Genomic DNA, 19,092 nt, shown 5'->3' with positions numbered 1-19,092 from the left:
GCAGATGGTAAATTTCATGTTATGTGTTTTTACCACAATTAAAAAAAATGTAAAAAAAAATTCTATTCCAAATATTCAATTTTTACACAAATTATTACTATAACATTTTAGACACTCTGAGAGGATAGGCGCTTTTCCTTTGGCCTTTTTTTAAAGCCAGATGTATTAAACTGTATAGTTTACAAAGCAATTGTAAATTAAATGACACTAAAAACTGATTAAGAGACCTTTTTTATATTGTTCAATCAAATATACTCTCTCTGCTTACCGCTTTGATGAAATCTACATGACTTTCTTTTTTTTTTTTTTTTTTTTTAATGTTTACTTATTTTTGAGACAGAGAGAGACAGAGCATGAACGGGGGAGGGGCAGAGAGAGAGGGAGACACAGAATCGGAAACAGGCTCCAGGCTCTGAGCCATCAGCCCAGGGCCCGATGCGGGGCTCGAACTCACGGACAGCGAGATCGTGACCTGGCTGAAGTCGGACGCTTAACCGACTGCGCCACCCAGGCGCCCCTACATGACTTTCTTAAACCCCTTTTTTTCTCTAAACTCAGATACTGACTTTTCTTGCTTGCTTGCTTGCTTGCAACTCCTTACTGTCTTCCTATCCTACCCGATCACTAAGGGTCCAAAATTCATAATAAACAAAGGACAGCAACTGGGCAACACATAACAAGATTGTGTATTTCTACTATGTAAAAATGACCCAGCAAGTTTATACATTTGAGTTGGACTAGTCCTAAGCAGCATGCATTTCAACATGCTAAAATTTAGTTCCTACAGGCTAAAGCCATCAAAGATACAAATTTAAGAATGCTATTTTCAATATTATCAATTAATGTTATAGCTGGTCAATTTGCAATGTTTAAAATTACAAACACTTTGTCCAAACATGATTTGGTCAGCTAAACACTGTCTAATATCATACCCTACACTAATACAAAGTGATCTTCACTTGAAAAGCCTTCTTGCTCCCAGAAAAATTCAATACATTAGTAATATAAGCAGTAAGAATGTTAAATTATGTGAACAAAAATGACTAGAATAGCACCATCTGGTAAGTTGTGTGTGTGTTTTGGGCAACAAGGCTGACAATCTTAGAGTAAAGGCGAAAATGTGGTAGGAGTAAGGGGATACAGAGAGGGAATCCAAATGTTACTTTAAGACAACTCTTTTGAAACATTAGGAAGAAATGTTATCAGTACCTTTGGATCCCTTCTTGACTACCGAGTTCTTCAAATGTACAACTGCTGCATGATAGACTCAGTGTGTGCTAAATGCTGACCATTTTTCAATGTTGTATATCTAGCCCCTGAGGCCCAATAAATACATTTTTGAATGAATGTCTGCTGTGTTTTTTTAAATGATTCTAGGAAAAGTAAAAGCTTTTCTGAGGCACAAGATGACGAGCTGATGAGAAGGAAACATACCTAATTGGGAAAGTACTGCTGAGAGACACATAAGAGGTAGCAATTTCAGAGTTAGAAGACAGTCACTTAAACAACTCTGTTCTTAACCTTATTCTTGCTCACAAGCACGAAACAAATTTAAAATAATTTTTCAGGTGCTTGAAAAACATGAAGAGAGAAACATTTTCTATTCATTAAACAAATTTCAGAGTGGTATAAATATAGAAAATGCACAAATACACAACACTATAATCACAGTGACCTTATATGACTTTTGTAATAGTTTATGTTATTGTATTTTTAATTTAGAAGAAATAAACTAGTCTGGAAAATGAAATTGCCCTTTAGGGATGTAAGTTTAAGCACAGCAAGCTCAAAAGACAAAAAAGACGTAAGTAGAGCTCTAGACAGAATTCACTGGCTGGCCAAACTGTGCATGAGTCAGCCAGGTGTTCCCTCCTCTCCAGCTGACCTAGTGGAAAAGAGATGGGCAGCCTATGGCATGGAAGGAAAAAAATCCCGACTGCTGCTATTTTCAAATCTGAAAGAAAATAAGTCTGTTTCTTTATGTGACATCATGTCATATGCTCTTTTTATAACTTTGAAATATGGCTTAAAAAAATAGCCTCAGTGGCCCTTTATTAGATAACTGAATCCATACAAATTTTCAAATTCAAAACTTATAAAAATTTTACTATTCTAAATGCTAAATTACTTAGCTAAACACAGATACGGAATCACCAAGACTACAAAATCAGCCAGGAAAGCTCACCACTGTTTTCACCAGGACTTGCAAAAGCAGCAGCCATTAAATTGCCAGGAATATTCTTAAATTTAGTTGCCGAAATGAAAGAAACAGAAAGGAAGAAAGAAAGAAAAAGAAAGAAAGAGAAGAAAGGAGGGAGGGAAGGCAGGCAGGCAGGCAAGAAGGAAGGAAGGAAGGAATAACCAGAATCAAAAGAAAAAAAGAAAAAAAGCTACAAGATAACTATCCTTAGGAGTAAGCTTATACACAGTATATAGTAGACACCATTGTAAACAGGTGATATTTTTATAATCTAGCAGCAATGACCTCAAAACACTTATTTATATGTATATTCATCCTAGACAGAGTAACACTACTCATTCAAAGGGCAGAAAATGATTAGATGCTCTAGAATCAAAAGTTTGAGTTAAAGGAAAAACTGCAGATAATCAGGCATATTTCTGTAAATGTCCTGGTCACTCTTTCTAAAGTATTTATTATTAGGTTACTTACTATGTCTTGGATACTGTTGGCAATTTAAATAATATCCTCATTTGTAGATAGAGAGTGTTTTCTTTATAACAAGTCTTAGCAACTGAAAGAAAATGGAAGGAGGGCTTACGATGTAGGTAGAACCAGTAACACTGTCAGAATCAACAGGAACAAAAAAAAGATTGTTGCCTTGAGACAATGCACTACCCTTCTCAGATCACTGGGGTACTACTCAGTACATGAGAAAAGCAACATGCAACCTCAGAGCCCAAATAGGGCAGTATCATTTCACTGGTCAGGTCAAGCCTGGATAAGTGACCACAGGGAAAACTGAGGTACACTTTTCATACACTTTTTTTTTTTAAAGGCTGGCTAAACAGAACAGTGTATAAATTAATACAGGAAAGGCAACTGTTAATGGTCAGTTAAAAGGTACTCTTTCATTGGCCACTTTCCCCCACCTCAGTTCCCCAATGTGACTGCTTATTCTTCCTTTTCATGTCAATCATTCTGAAACCGGCAATTTGATTCAAGTTTAACAATTTTCTTTTTAAGTCTATAAATTAAGCTAAATGCAAAGTCACTACTCTCTCATTCCATGCTTCCATTTACTCTAAGAATTCAGAAACAATCATTTGCATAACTTTTTATCTTAAAAAGATAATCCTCTCTTCAGATAATCTTATCTTCAATATTAACTATGTAAAACTCATATTATAATTTTGTCATTTAATATATGCGGCATAATGGTTTGACTTGCCCTGTTCACTTGATGCATGACTTTTCTGAGTACCTGTGTCAACTGTGTAAAATCACAATAAACTGAAGGACAGCTGATCATAAGGATCTACATTTCTTGAGGTCTAACAAATTTACAAACTATAAGAAAAATGCAATAAAAACAAAAATAACAGGACATTCTTAAAGGACTTTCCCCTTAGAAGTGACAAGTAAATTACCTATGAATTATATGGATTTGATGTTTCAAATTAAAAGAAACAAAAACAAAAACCACAACTTCAAACACTGTCTTATAGAGGTTTTTTTTTTTGTTCTGATACATTTACAGTCTAATTACACTCTAGGAAAGAAACTATGATATTAAAAATTAGTTCATTAGAACATCCAACTAGCTTAACAGCTTCACTAAGAGCTCATGACCAAACACTTTAGCTAACAAAACACACTGAGTTTCTTAATTAATACAAAAGAATCCTTCGCTCAATAGCCTTGCGACAAATAGGACATTCACTCATTCGGTCTCCACAGAGCTGACACGTTCCATGGCCACAGAGGAAAATCATATTCTTCAAACGATCCAAACATACAGGGCACATGGTCTGGAATGGGAGATAACAAGGTAATAAATGCTGAGACATTTTGTATTTTGACATTGTATATAACAACTTTGTAACATTTTCTTTTGTTGTTTTAATCTTTTGTTGCTTTAAAATGTTCGAGAAATTTTTTTTAATTTAAAAATTTTTAAATAGTTAAAGTTATCCCTTTATATAAAATAGAAATATCAGTTGTACTGTCATGTATAAAAGACACTTCATTAAATAAATACTATATAAAACAAAAAATGCAAATGTCAAAATCTAATAGGAAATGAATGAAAAATAGCCCCATTCAGTCTCATTCAGATTCCCCAACTCTGTGTACTATGCTGTTTTTGTATGAAAGTAACACAATACATCAGGCCTATGGGGGAGGGGGAGCAGTGTACAGATGTCCCTAAAGACACGTGCCACACACTACGATAATATCTCAGCCCTATTATCACTATCACTTTAAAAACGAGCAAACTGGGGCTTCGTGGGGCTAAACACCTCCCCACCACAGGCCATAATGTAAACTGGATCATGTGGCCCTAGAGCTCTTGCTTTGAAACATCCATCACTGGATTACTATTAATGTAGATCCCCTTCAATTAAAAACAATTAGCCTTACTTACATATTAACAAATGTAACTTCATGAACTCAGAAAAATTTAGAAGTACATTAGGTATACTTTGGTGAAAACACTCTAGGAAATCACATAATTTTTCACAAAAACACATTTTATGTTTTTTTTTTGTTTTTTTTTTTTTTTGTTTGTTTTTTTTTTTTTTTAATTTTTTTTTTTCAACGTTTATTTTTGGGACAGAGAGAGACAGAGCATGAACGGGGGAGGGGCAGAGAGAGAGGGAGACACAGAATCGGAAACAGGCTCCAGGCTCCGAGCCATCAGCCCAGAGCCCGACGCGGGGCTCGAACTCACGGACCGCGAGATCGTGACCTGGCTGAAGTCGGACGCTTAACCGACTGAGCCACCCAGGCGCCCCGACATTTTATGTTTTATTTTCAGAAAAACATTTTTTACCTTACTATACCACAATACTTCATATTATGAAGTCATTTCTACGTTATTTGGGAAAAGTATCCATGGAAAAGTATCCTAAATAACATAGAAATGACATAATCAAAAAGAATTTCTAGACTAATAAACTAGGCCTAAGGCCTATACGAAAATGTAATGATCAACTTTGACAATGATCACTGTGGCAGGGAGGGGGAAGGAACTACAAATCTAATTGTTAGCCCCACCCTTCCAAAGTAAATTTTCACATGTATCTATCTTAAAGCTTGAGAGACAAAGCTGTAGAAAATTGTATATACTTTTTTATTTTAAAAAGCCAAACCAGGGGCGCCTGGGTGGCTCAGTCGGTTAAGCTTCCAACTTCGGCTCAAGTCATGATCTCACAGTTTGTGAGTTCGAGCCCCGCGTTGGGCTCTGTGCTGACAGCTCAGAGCCTGGAGCCTGCTTCAGATTCTGTCTCCCTCTCTCTCTGTCCCTCCCCTGCTCATGCTCTGTCTGTCTCAAAAATAAATAGAAACATAAAAAAATTAAAAAAGCCAAACCAGCCTTTTAGTACCATTAAAATGGTTTCTTTCCCATTAAATTTCCAAGAGTTCTATGCAGTCAATTAGTAACTTCAGTTACTTTGAGATTAATATATTCTTAACAGCACGTGAAATTACACTGGGGTAAGAGAAAGATTGGAGATTTAAATTTTAAAAAGAGTTATTCAGATGCTTTGTCTTGGTTACCTTGACAAAAGTCAAGGACCAAGGTCCCTGCAAGAAATCCCATCAGTCCTCAGAATGAATTTTGTTATAACTGTTTAAATATATTTTTGTGATGAAATCTGGTCATGAATATTATTTAAGGGGGAAGAAACTTCTTTGGAGTGCTGAACTTGGGATAAAAGTAGAGCTGGATTATTTATTTATTTATTTTAAGTTTATTTGAGAGAGACAGAGGCAGAATGAGTGGGGGAGGAGCAGAGAGAGGGAGAATCCCAAGTGGGCCCCATGCTGCCAGCACAGAGCCCCACTTGGGGCTCATACTCACGAAACTGTGAGATCATGACCTGAGCCAAAACCAAGAGTGGAATGCTTAACTGACTGAGCCACCCAGGCGCCCTAAGCTGAATTATTTTTTCAGGACCCATAATAGGGTTCAAAATTATCATTATTCACAATTAATTTTAATTCACAAATAGGAGATGAAATGCTTTTCAGAGAAGACTTGTTCAAAAATCAGTTTTACCTTTCTATAAGGGTCTTATGGGAAAGAAAATGAGATGCTAAGGAGCTTTAAGATTTAAAAAAAAAATTTTTTTAATGTTTATTTTTGAGAGACAGAGAGTGAGCAGGGAAGGGGCAGAGGAAGCGGGAGACACAGAACCTGAAGCAGCTCCAGGCTCTGAGCTGTCAGCACAGAGCCTAACATGGGGCTCGAACTCACAAACCGTGAGGTCATGACCTGTGAAGTCAGACACTTAAGTGACTGAGCCTCCCAGGTGCCCCGGAGCTTTAAAAGATTTTTGAAACATTCTATTTTATATTAGAATGAGCTAAATATGTTCCTATTTTTATGTTGCTACATAAGAACTGGTAAATCCATGTTTATCTTTACTCAGTCACCATGTAACAAGTATTACTAGGTACTAGATTTCGAAACAAAAACTAGCCAAGTCATAGAGTTTTAATCTTTTCGGATGGGTGCTTAAATTCCTAATAAATACATATGCTTAATTCTTTAATAACTATCTACTATATTACTCTATCACAAGGGTCATTAGTTATCCTATTTATTGACTATATTACTTATAAACTCAGGTAGAAAAGACAAGTGATGACTAACAACTGCATGGCAACACTGATGTGATACCCAAACTAAAGAAATAACACCCTATGCTTCTCAATCTTTTGAATGAGATTTAATTGCTGGGTCAAATGATAAGGTGGGAAGGGAAAAAAGCAGACTTTCTTACTTACCATATATGTAACAAGTTTTAACTAGCTTCTTTATTTTACTGTTGCTGCTATGAAATATTGAGTAGATAAGCGAGGACGTCTGTTGGTATGTATAAGATATAAAGAACAATATAAACCACCACCCAGCTTAAAGCATGGAGTGCTACCCTTTCTTTTGAAGCCCCTCCATATATCTTCCCAAATCCTTTCCATCTACCCATCACTGAAACCCACTATTCTAAATACTGCATTTATCTTTCCCTTGCTTTCTGTTATGGTGTGCGTGACAGAGTGAGAGTGAAAGAGAACATATATATTTTTCCTTTCTACTGAAGTATCACACTTATATAGAAATGTGCACAAATCATAAATGTACCATTTGATAAAAGTTCACAAATTGATCAAATGCACGTAATGGGCACTTTATATCTCTCTATACAGAAACTTCCCTTGTGCCCCACCTTCCAGCCATCCCAGCCAGGAAAACCACTACCCTTGGTTTTAAACACCATCTGTACAATTTTTTCTAAATTTGCACTTCAAAATAATATCCTGCTTAGTTAATATTACAGTGACAAACTTTTCCAAAGTGTTTTTACTAATTTGTACTCCCGTATTCTAATACTGTGTACTGATCATTTCTTTCTTTTTCTTTTTTTTTAAGCAGGCTTCACTCCCAGTGTGAAGTCCAACACAGGGCTTTAACTTACAACTGTGAGCTCAAGGCCAGAGCTGAGATCAAGAGTCATTCGCTTAACTGACTGAGACTCCCAGGTGCCCCTATACTGACAATTTCTAACACAGAGTTTTCTACTCAGTCTGGTAGGGAGACAGGCACCTCACTGTAGTTTTCTTTTCTGTAATTTTCCTTTCTTCTACTTCCTCCTCTTCTTTTTTTAATGTAAGCTCTATGCCCAAAGTGGGGCCTGAACTCACAACCCCAAGATCAAGAGTCACATGCTCTACTGACTAAGCCAGCCAGGCACCCCAATTTTCATTTCTTGATTACTAGTCTGGTTGAGCATTACTGGTCATCTGTTTGTTTCTTATTTTGGAAAAGGCCTGATTAAATCTTTTAATCATATTACCTTTTACAAACTATTCAAATACTATAAATGATACCCTAATGTGAATCCTACTTACTATGTAAAACACCAACAGCTTTATAGAAAAATATTAAATGCCATCCTTAGAATCATCATTTACCATGAAGAGATCATCATTACCTGCTCCTTAATGTCCTGTAACTGCTGTTGCAACTTTTGCACATCTGCATTGACATTGGTATTATCCTTGTCCTTTTGTAACACAGGAATATTTCCACTTGCTATAATACAAATAAAATATTTTAATGTTATGACTGTTTTGACATAGCAATGATTTTTTTTATTTCTAAAATGATTACTACTTTATTAAAAACCAGACTATTACTAGAATCCCCTTAAAATTTTTTTTTCACTCATGGACAACCAATACAGTAGTGACATTCACGTTATACTCCTTCATTTATAATCTTTAAAAGGAAACAGGTTTGCACATTATTTTCTAATTCTATTTAACTCAGCTAGACAACAAGCTACACACAGACTTTTGAGTTCTCCGAGGCGCTTCCACTTGCTTCCTTTGGCAAGCTCACAAACACATTCTATGCTTGTTTTCTCTATTCCTGCATTTTACAAAGCCAAGATGGGAGGCAGCACAGCACTTTAGCCAGTTTGGGCAGCAATAATCATAAAGTCTCTTAGATGATGTTTAGGAGAACACACAAAAACCTAACCTCCTTCCTTTCTTCCCGGCCCTCCTTGTTACTGATTGGAGATGAGGAATTCCATGAAAGAAAAGATGTGATCAGTGGGTCTACTAAACGGAGGGAGCTTTTTTTTTTTTTTTTGAGAGAGAGGGAGAGAGAGGGAGAGAACAAGCGGAGGAGGGGCAGAGGGAGAGAGAAAATTCAAGTAGGCTGCACGCCCAGCGTGGAGCCCGATGTGGGGCTCAATCTCACAACCCTGAGATCATGACCTGAGCCGAAATCAAGAGTTAAACCTTTAAATGAATGAGACACCCAGGCGCCCCTAGAGGGAAATTTTTTATTGCACTTTCCTACTCTTTAGACTTTTACTCTTTTACTCTAGTTAACTTGTTTCTGGGATTTTAATTCTGCTCTATCAGTGATAAAGACAAAGAGCCCTGAGCAGAATTGGCTACACTAATGTTCTTCCTCGTGCATACATAGAACAAAGAAATCAAAGGTACCATTCTAAGCTTCTATCTAGTGCAAAGATGAAAAATATTTTTATACAGCTATAGTACTGAAAAGGTTGAAAGTAGGGGGCGCCTGGGTGGCTCAGTCAGTTAAGGTTCTGACTCTTGGTTTCAGCTCAGGTCATGATCTTGATGTTTCATGGGTTTGAGCCCCCACATTGGGCTCTATGCTGGCAGCGTGGAGCCTGCTTGGAATTCTCTCTTTCCCTCTCTCTTCCCCTCCCCCACTCACACCGTCTCTGTCTGTCTCATAATAAATAAATAAACTTTAAAAAAGAAAAGAAAAGTGCTGGAGAGGATGCGGAGAAATGGGAACCCTCTTGCACTGTTGGTGGGAATGCAAACTGGTGCAGCCACTCTGGAAAACAGTGTGGAGGTTCCTCAAAAAAATTAAAAATAGATCTACCCTATGACCCAGCAATAGCACTGCTAGGAATTTACCCAAGGGATACAGGAGTGCTGATGCATAGGGGCACTTGTACCCCAATGTTTATAGCAGCACTTTCAACAACAGTCAAATTATGCGAAGAGCCCAAATGTCCATCAACTGATGAATGGATAAAGAAGATATGGTTTATATATACAATGGAATACTACTTGGCCTTTTGTAGCAACGTGGATGGAACTGAAGAGTGTTATGCTAAGTGAAATAAGTCATAGAGAGAAAGATACCGTATGTTCACTCTTATGTGGATCCTGAGAAACTTAACAGAAGACCATTGGGGAGGGGAAGGGGAAAAAAATAGTTACAGAGAGGGAAGGAGCCAAACTATAAGAGACTCTTAAAAACTGACAATAAACTGAGGGTTGATGGGGTGTGGGGGAGAGGGGAAAGTGGGTGATGGGCACTGAAGAGGGCACCTGTTGGGATGAGCACTGAGTGTTGTATGGAAACCAATTTGACAATAAATTATATATAAAAAAATAAATTTAAAAAAATTTTTTAAAAGGTTGAAAGTAAATAATTTTTCATCTTTCCACCTCTTTACTGAGTTACATTTCAGTTTATCTACAGTTACTCTGTCCCGAATAAATGCTATTCTATAAAATACTGACATGCACTAGGTGAAATCTGCTACACCCAAGAATGAGATGTTAACACTTATATAACTGAAAAAATAATTTGTAATATGCTAATTCACCAAGATACTCTAAATTTAATGTTAAAAAAAAGCAAATTTTCTTTAAGCAAGAACACAACAATTTTCTTTATATTACACATGGAGGTTTCTTAAAAAACAAATGCTCAAAGTTCTATAATCATACTGCAAGCTAGAAAAACACAATTTCAAGTTTCCTGTGATAAGAACAAAACCCCATCTATTCCTCTGTAGACTGAGGTCACGTACCTTGTGCTTCACAAGCCAACATTCTACTACACATGAGAAGAGATGTTCATGAAAGTCCCAACAAGACAGCGAAGTAAAAAAATACACTTACAGATGTCATCAGTGGCATCTTCTGAACTTTTCCCTCCACAACACATAATGAAAGGCACTCTTCGTTCAACTACTGCCCGGCACTGCACACACTTCTTCATCAGGCTAGCACAGTCTGGAAAACAGCAATAGGATACTTCTTACAAGAGACAACATGATAAGAGGGTTGGCCTTTTTTGTTCATTTTTAAATTTCACACTAAGATGGGGCACCTGGGTGGCTCAGTCAGTTAAGCTTCTGATGTCGGCTCAGGTCATGATCTTGCGGTTTGTGGGTTCGAGCCCCACGTCGGGCTCTGTGCTGACAGCTCAGAGCCTGGAGCCTGCTTCGATTCTGCGTCTCCCTCTCTCTGCCCCTCCCCTGCTCACGTACGCTCTCTCCCTCTCTCTCTCTCTCTCTCTCAAAAATAAATAAACTTTAAAAAAATTTAAATTTCACATTAAGATAAACATTAAACAAGTTCTATGAATACACAATTCTATCTTCTTAAAATGTTATCATCTTACAAATGTATATTCTCTAGAGGCAGCCTCTAGAAGAGAGCACCCCTTGTCATGAAAATAATGACATTTTCTAGTAATATATTAGAATAAATTGTCAAAGTTGTTTTTCTGGGTTTTTAACTGTTTTGTGTTTTTTTTTTTTTGAGAGAGAGAGAGAGGGCATGTGTGAGCAGGGACAGGGCAGAGAGAGAGAGAAAGAGAGAGAAAATCCTAAGCAGGCTCTCTGCACTGTCAGAATCCCAAAGTGGGGCTTAATTTCACGACTGTGAGATCATGACCAGAGCTGAAATCAAGAGTCAGACAGACGTTCAACAGACTGAACCACCCAGTCACCACCCCCCTTTTTTTCCCACCTGCAAATAAGCACAATTTTATTTATCCCTTTTCAATATGTACACCTTTTATTTTTTTTTCATTTTTTATTTTTTTCATGCCTTGTGCCCTAGCTAGTTTTTTTTTTTCAACATAATACTTAATTTTATTTTTTTTAAATTTACATCCAAGTTAGTTAGCATATAGTGAAACAATGATTTCAGGAGTAGATTCCTTAGTGCCCCTTACCCATTTGGCCCATCCTCCCTCCCACAACCCCTCCAGTAACCCCTAGTTTGTTCTCCATATTTATGAGTCTCTTCTGTTTTGTCCCCCGCCCTGTTTTTATATTATTTTTGTTTCCCTTCCCTTATGTTCATCTGTTTTGTCTCTTAAAGTCCTCATATCAGTAAAGTCATATGATATTTGTCTTTCTCTAACTTCACTTAGCATAATACCCTCCAGTTCCATCCACGTAGTTGCAAATGGCAAGATTTCATTCTTTTTGACTGCCGAGTAATACTCCATTGAATATATATACCACACCTTCTTTATCCATTCATCCATCGATGGACATTTGGGCTCTTTCCATACTTTGGCTATTGTTGATAGTGCTGCTATAAACATGGGGGTGCATGTGTCCCTTTGAAACAGCACACCTGTATTTCTTGGATAAATACCTAGTAGTGCAATTGCTGGGTTGTAGGGTAGTTCTATTTTTAGTTTTTTGAGGAACCTCCATACTGTTTTCCAGAGTGGCTGCACCAGCTTGCAGTCCCACCAACAAAGCAAAAGAGTCCCTCTTTCTCCGCATCCTTGCCAACATCTGTTGTTGCCTGAGTTGTTAATGTTAGCCATTCTGACAGGTGTGAAGTGGTATCTCATCGTGGCTTTGATTTGTATTTCCCTGATGATGAGTGATATGGAGCATTTTTTCATCTGTCGGTTGGCCATCTGGATGTCTTCTTTGGAGAAGTGTCTATTCATGTCTTTTGCCCATTTCTTCACTGGATTATTTGTTTTTTGGGTGTTGAGTTTGATAAGTTCTTTATAGATTTTCAATACTAACCCTTTATCTGATATGTTGTTTGCAAATATCTTCTCCCATTCTGTCGGTTGCCTTTTAGTTTTGCTGACTGTTTCCTTCACTGTGCAAAAGCTTTTTATTTTGATGAGGTCCCAGTAGTTCATTTCTGCTTTTGTTTCCCTTGCCTCCAGAGATGTGTTGAGTAAGAAGTTGCTGCGGCCAAGATCAAAGAGGTTTTTGCCTGCTTTCTCCTCGAGGATTTTGATGGCTTCCTGTCTTACATTTAGGTCTTTCATCCATTTTGAGTTTATTTTTGTGTTTGGTGTAAGAAAGTGGTCCAGGATGCTGTCCAGGTTGCTTTTGCATGTTGCTGTCCAGTTTTCCCAGCACCATTTGCTGAAGAGACTGTCTTTATTTCCATTGGATATTCTTTACTGCTTTGTCAAAGATTAGTTGGCCATACGTTTGTGGGTCCATTTCTGGGTTCTCTATTCTGTTCCATTGATCTGAGTGTCTCTTCTTGTGTCAGTACCATACTGTCTTGGTGATTATAGCTTTGTAATACAGATTGAAGTCTGGGACTGTGATGCCTCCTGCTTTGGTTTTCTTTTTCAAGATTGCTTTGGCTATTCGGGGTCTTTTCTGGTTCCATACAAATGTTAGGATTATTTGTTCTAGCTCTGTGAAGAATGATGGTGTCATGTTGATAAGGATTGCACTGAATATGTAGATTGCTTTAGGTAGTATCGACATTTTAACAATATTTGTTCTTACTATTCAAGAGCATGGAATCTTTTTGCATTTTTTTTGTGTCTTCTTCAATTTCTTTCGTAAGCTTTCTATAGTTTTCAGTGTATAGATTTTTCACCTCTTTGGTTAGATTTATTCCTAGGTATCTTATGGTTTTTGGTGCAACTGTAAATGGGATCAATTCCTTGATTTCTCTTCCTGTCGCTTCACTGTTTGGTGTATAGGAATGCAACCAATTTCTGTGCATTGATTTTATAACCTGCAACTATGCTGAATTCCTGAATCAGTTCTAACAGTGTTCTGGTGGAATCTTTTGGGTTTTCCATATAGAGTATCACGTCATCTATGAAGAGTGAAAGTTTGACCTCCTCCTGGATGATCTGGATGCCTTTTCTTTGTGTTGTGTGATTGCAGAGGCTAAGACTTCCAATACTATGTTGAACAAAAGTGGCAAGAGTGGACATCCCTGGCTTGTTCCTGACCTTAGGGGGAAAGCTCTCAGTTTTTCCAAGTTGAGGATGATATTAGCGTTGGGTAATTCATATATGGCTTTTATGATCTCAAAGTATGATCCCTCTATCCTTACTTTCTTGAGGGTTCTTATCAAGAAAGGATTCTGTATTTTGTCAAATGCTTTCTCTGCATCTGTTGAGAGAGTCATATGGTTCTTGTCCTTTCTTTTATTGATGTGATGAATCATGTTAATTGTTTTGCAGATATTGAACCAGCCCTGCATCCCAGGTATAAATCCCACTTGGTCATGATGAATAATTTTTTTAATGTATTGTTGGATCCGGTTGGCTAATACCTTGTTGAAGATTTTTGCATCCATGTTCATCAGGGAAATTGGTCTATAGTTCTCCTTTTTAGTAGGGCCCCCTTTTTTTAAAAAAATAAAAAATACTTCGGGGCGCCTGGGTGGTGCAGTCAGTTAAGCATCCGACTTCAGCCAGGTCACGATCTCGCGGTCCGTGAGTTCGAGCCCCGCGTCAGGCTCTGGGCTGATGGCTTGGAGCCTGGAGCCTGTTTCCGATTCTGTGTCTCCCTCTCTCTCTGCCCCAACCCCGTTCATGCTCTGTCTCTCTCTGTCCCAAAAATAAATAAACGTTAAAAAAAAAATTTTTTTTTAATAAAAAATACTTCAAGATCTTAAGGCTTGAGAATAAAGAAGGAAGATACTTTTTATAAGTTTTAACTAATATAGAATTATAAGGTTGCTCACATAATTTTCTAAATGTACTTTCTATTGTAAACAGTTTGTCTCTAAAATTCCTAAAATATGTTGAACAATTCTCTTCCTTCTCTATCAAATTGATGTCATTTATTATGGAATTGTTTAGTAACTACTTGTTTAATGTAGTAGCCATGAAAATATCAAAAATATATCATAATGGGCTTTCTTATGTTATGTATCAGAGGAATGCTCTCCCATCCCAAGAGGAAATACCTAGGCAAAATTACAGGTTGTGGATTGTTAATTCTATATCTAAAGTTATTAACTAATTACAAAATAACATCCTGCAATATACCCTTCCTCATTAGCATGTATTATGAACGTATACTCCATATCTTAGTCTATGTACCAAGTGTCTTTATCGTCTCAAAAACAGGGGGGACAAAAAAAACCCAGGAAAATTGTGACAGGTATCCAGGGATAATTTATGTAGACAAGGTGGGGCGTACGCTCCTAATGGTGCTTGCACTGGTGGACAGAGAAGGATTATCAAGACCAATCTCATGTCAAGGCCCAGACAGAGCTGGGTCTGATGCTGGCCTATGCACGATGCACTAGGTAGGAGCAAATGCTAATAGAAATCTGGTTTGGGATTTGTCTTCAATCTGAGAGCACATTTTTTCCTTAAATTTAGTGGATTAAACTAATTAATTAATTTGATATGTAACAATTATTTGAAATTCTTTTAAGTTAGACTGTTGCACTGTTTCTACAAAATCTTTCTTACTCCCCCCCCAAAATGGATACAATCTCTCCTTCCTCTGGTCTGTCAAGGCATTTACACTCTTCAAGGCTTCAATACTCTGTTTAACATTACTGGGATATGGACTGCTTCACCATTCCTTGAAAGAGGGGCATTTTCCCACCTCAATTTCATCTTCCCTAGCAAATAAATGTTTAACAATTTGTCTGTAAAATGGAGAAAACAATCTACTTCTTAGGGTTGTTGTGAAGATAAGTGAGGAAGTATTCTAAAAGAAATTAAAATGTCTGGTACCAGTCAAGAGCTTAATAAAAGTTAGCTATTCCTCTTGTTATAAAAGTTAGCTGTTACACTTGTTACATCTGAATACAAAGACAATGTAAGAACGTTGGGAAACTCCTGGGGAAAACACCACAATAAGGCCTGAGAATCTGTATTATCAACTACTCATTATAACCAGCTTTCAAGTCTCTTCTGTAGGTATCACTTTGTTCTATCACATGGGTCAGTAAACTACAGCCTACAGGCCAAACCCAACCAGGTCCCTGTTTTTATAAATAAAATTTTAAGGAAGAACAATCCCGCCTATTTATTTACATGCTGTCTATGGTTGTTTTTGCACTACAATGGCAGAGTTGAGCAATAGGAAAGAGTTAAGTACTTACTACAGAAACCATGTGGCCTATAGAGTCAAAAATATGATTTGACCCTTTACAGAAAAAGTTTGCTAGCCCCTAGACTATGAAAACTTAAGTAACCTGAGCTCTTTTTACTTAAGACAGAAATCTCTTTCCACAAGCCCTCTGACAGTTGATAACAGCCATTATACTAGTCTTTGGAAAACAAAACCAATTACTTGAGGCAGAATGTTATAGGAGGAAACCTTGATCCTTTATTTAGTTAATTCGCTGCCTATCAGAATGAAAAAAACCACCAAGGTTTAAAACAAATCTATGTCAATTAAATTAATCTATCATATAATCTGTGTATTACTTAAATATTACACTGAAAATCAATACCTATTGACTAAACTGTTTTATAATAGGAAACACCATGCTTTACTTTGAGCTCATTTAAGTAAAGTATAAGTTGTTAAACTTGTTTAAAATCCTTCACTGACAAATGAAACCAGCAAAGGGAAGAGGAGAATGTTGAACAGTGCGTGAATTTGAAAAGAACAAGAGGGGGATATAAAAAGGAAGGGACTCTGAGATAGTATGTTTAAAAGATATTTTAAAACATCATGAACTTTCAATATATCCTCCAAAACAGCTCTTTTAACATAACGACTAAGAAAGGTTAAGAAGGCCAGACAGTATAGCCCCAAATAGTTGCTGTGGGTGATTCAGTAGTGGGGGAAAAAAGTATGCAGGAGAGGCAATATTAAGGTGAAGACAAATGAAGATGTGCTAATTTTATATGTGAAAAGGCCTAGACTAAATGTTTCAAAATTCATTTTTGGAAATAAATTTCTATTGTGTGTGATAAGAGATCATTTTGTGCTGATACAAATGAAATCAAAATGTGAGCTGGTAGGTAGAACATCATAGCCTGTTCTGCCTTCTCTAACCTCAGAGCAAGGAGGGACATAGGTGACATTGTACATAGTACCGAGGAAGAGATGGAAGGTACTAGAAAGGCTGACCAATGTTTTTGCTCATGGGTTATATATAAAACAAAACAAAACAAAACAAAAAAACAAAAAACAAACAAACAAACAAAAACCTCAAAGCTATACTTCGTTTCATTTTCTAGTTCTATAAAAACACCAAGGAAGTTCTGTACAGGCTACTTACTCTCACAAGCACACATGTGTCCACAAGGTTGAAAAAGAACAGCTGCTTTCTTGTCAGAGCATACCACACATTCTTCAATCTACAAAAAAAGAGGTTACAGCGTAAGTGTGAACATGTACAGATAAATCCTGTAACTCTAACAGTTTCTTTTGTATCCAAGTGTATTTCCTCTATAAGGAAACACTCTTAGCACAGTGAAACTTCACACACTCTACTTCTCTGTCCCTGACTCTCTGGGTTGCTCATTTTTTCACCTTTATAAACTCTGGCCCTTCATAGGTTCTATTTCCATGTTAGTCTTCCTACCTATCCTAAAGAATGATAAAGAAAACTCCATTTCCTTTGTGGTCAGAAAGACCAGAATAGACTTTCTCTTTTATTCAAAAATTACTTTGAAAGAAAAATAAAAAGAACAAATAAAGGAGTATAAAAATAAATCTAAGATAAGCTAAATTTCTAATATTAATAAAAAACCAGCCAGATTAGCAGACTGCTAGGGCCCAAGGGGAATTTTTCTATTTATCCACATCCAAGGAACTCTACCCAACATATCCTTTTCTGGGACCTAGTCAGTTCTCCCATGCTGGTGGGAGTCCATGGCTTTGGCCTGTTCTTTCCCTATAATCTCTAAAGGCACAAGTCTTCCACTATCTATTCATAATATTCCTTAATTTTATCTTCTCTTCATCTCCACTTCATCTGAGTTTTGAGTGTGTAACTATTTCTCAACCTTGGCTCTTGGTTTTTTTCAACCCCATCCCACCCCACTGCCCTTGCATTTTTCACTTGTTCTCCCCCCTTCTGACACACATTCACATTTACCCATATCTTGTGACATTAATATTACTGCCCCAAAATGATGACCACCACTCATCTATAATTTCACCTAACTAACCAAATTTTGCATGTGCTCTCTCTATGGACTTTCCCAATGTGTACCTTATTATGTACATAGAATTTCTATAGTTGAATTAACAGGAGAAACCAGTAAGATATGATTGGTTGGGACCTTTATATTTCTGGATTTAAATTCCAGTCCCAATAAGAACAAATTACCTAACACTGTTGAGCCAAAGTTTTTTTTTTTTTAATCTAAATGATAAAGAACAAACCCTTCTTCACAGGGTGGTTAAACCAGATATTATGTATGGAGTGTTTAGTTAAAAAAATCTTTGTAGCCTTAACATTTTTCCCTCTTTGGATTTTTTTCCTCAGGTTACATTCCCAGGAATGAAATTACTAAATCAAAGCATGTTTATTGCAAAGGTTCACAAATACTGTCAGCATGGTCTCTCAAAAACATGAACCCATTTATTCAGCCTCCAGCAGTGTTTAAAAGAGTGTGCATTTTCCACTGTCCAGGATAGCATTTTTTAAATTTTATTTATGCTAATTTGATAGGAATGATTAATAGTAATTCATAATTTTTTATTTATATTTCCTTAACTGCTAAGGAGATAAAGCTTATTTACTCCCCCTTCCTCCAAATATTAGTTTTATAATTTGTTTGATCTTTAATGAAGATGTTCATTACTCTTTAACCACTTGGGGTCACTATTTCTTTATATTCAAAGCTCTGTCGCTAACCCGGCAAATCTGTTTGGTGGGTATGTTACTTTTTGTACTTTTCTGCAGGTTTGAAAACTTTATAACTTGAAAGTCAAACTGAAAGCCTACTGATTCTTGGAATTCAGAAATGGTCTAGAAAGGTATGACAGCACATTCCTCCCTCTCTACCTGCTCCATCAATTTTCCCTTTGTAGACACTCTTGTCTGTGTATCATCACATGGGGGAAAGAGCAGGGACTTAAGAATCATGAGACCTGCATTTGATTCTTTGAGTACACTTCTTTGAGCTTCAATTTTTCCAACTGTGAATCCTAGAGTTAGACAACCAGTAAGGGTTATTCAGTATCTGGGACTCCGCTTCTGGCAATCTGGGGCTCTGAACTCTGAACTTTACATCTCTCTCAAAGCACCTATAACATCCTATATGGCAAAGTAGATTTTAATCTAAGTTTACCAGCACATTACCAGTTTTTAGCAGCTAATTATCATATTCATCTCTGTCCTGACTACAAAACATGTGCTCAATAAAGATTTGTTAAAAT

General features: G+C 36.9%; 1 protein-coding gene across 1 annotated transcript in view; it reads right to left on the bottom strand.

Moving 5' to 3' along the window:
- Window positions 1–465: 465 nt before the first annotated feature.
- Window positions 466–19,092, bottom strand: part of MIB1 (MIB E3 ubiquitin protein ligase 1) — a 125,076-nt gene continuing 106,449 nt past the window's right edge. Inside the window, exons 18-21 of the mRNA XM_047827618.1 lie at window positions 16,982–17,060; window positions 10,658–10,771; window positions 8,182–8,282; window positions 466–3,990 (exon numbers count right to left, since the gene is read on the bottom strand). Of these exons, the coding sequence (XP_047683574.1) occupies window positions 3,850–3,990; window positions 8,182–8,282; window positions 10,658–10,771; window positions 16,982–17,060 (435 nt within the window). The 3' untranslated portion in view covers window positions 466–3,849. The remainder of the gene's footprint in view (window positions 3,991–8,181; window positions 8,283–10,657; window positions 10,772–16,981; window positions 17,061–19,092) is intronic.

Source organism: Prionailurus viverrinus, chromosome D3, assembly GCF_022837055.1.
Source record: "Prionailurus viverrinus isolate Anna chromosome D3, UM_Priviv_1.0, whole genome shotgun sequence".
In the NCBI taxonomy this organism is placed as follows: Eukaryota; Metazoa; Chordata; class Mammalia; order Carnivora; family Felidae; genus Prionailurus; species Prionailurus viverrinus.
This window is presented reverse-complemented; position numbering and strand designations above follow the sequence as displayed.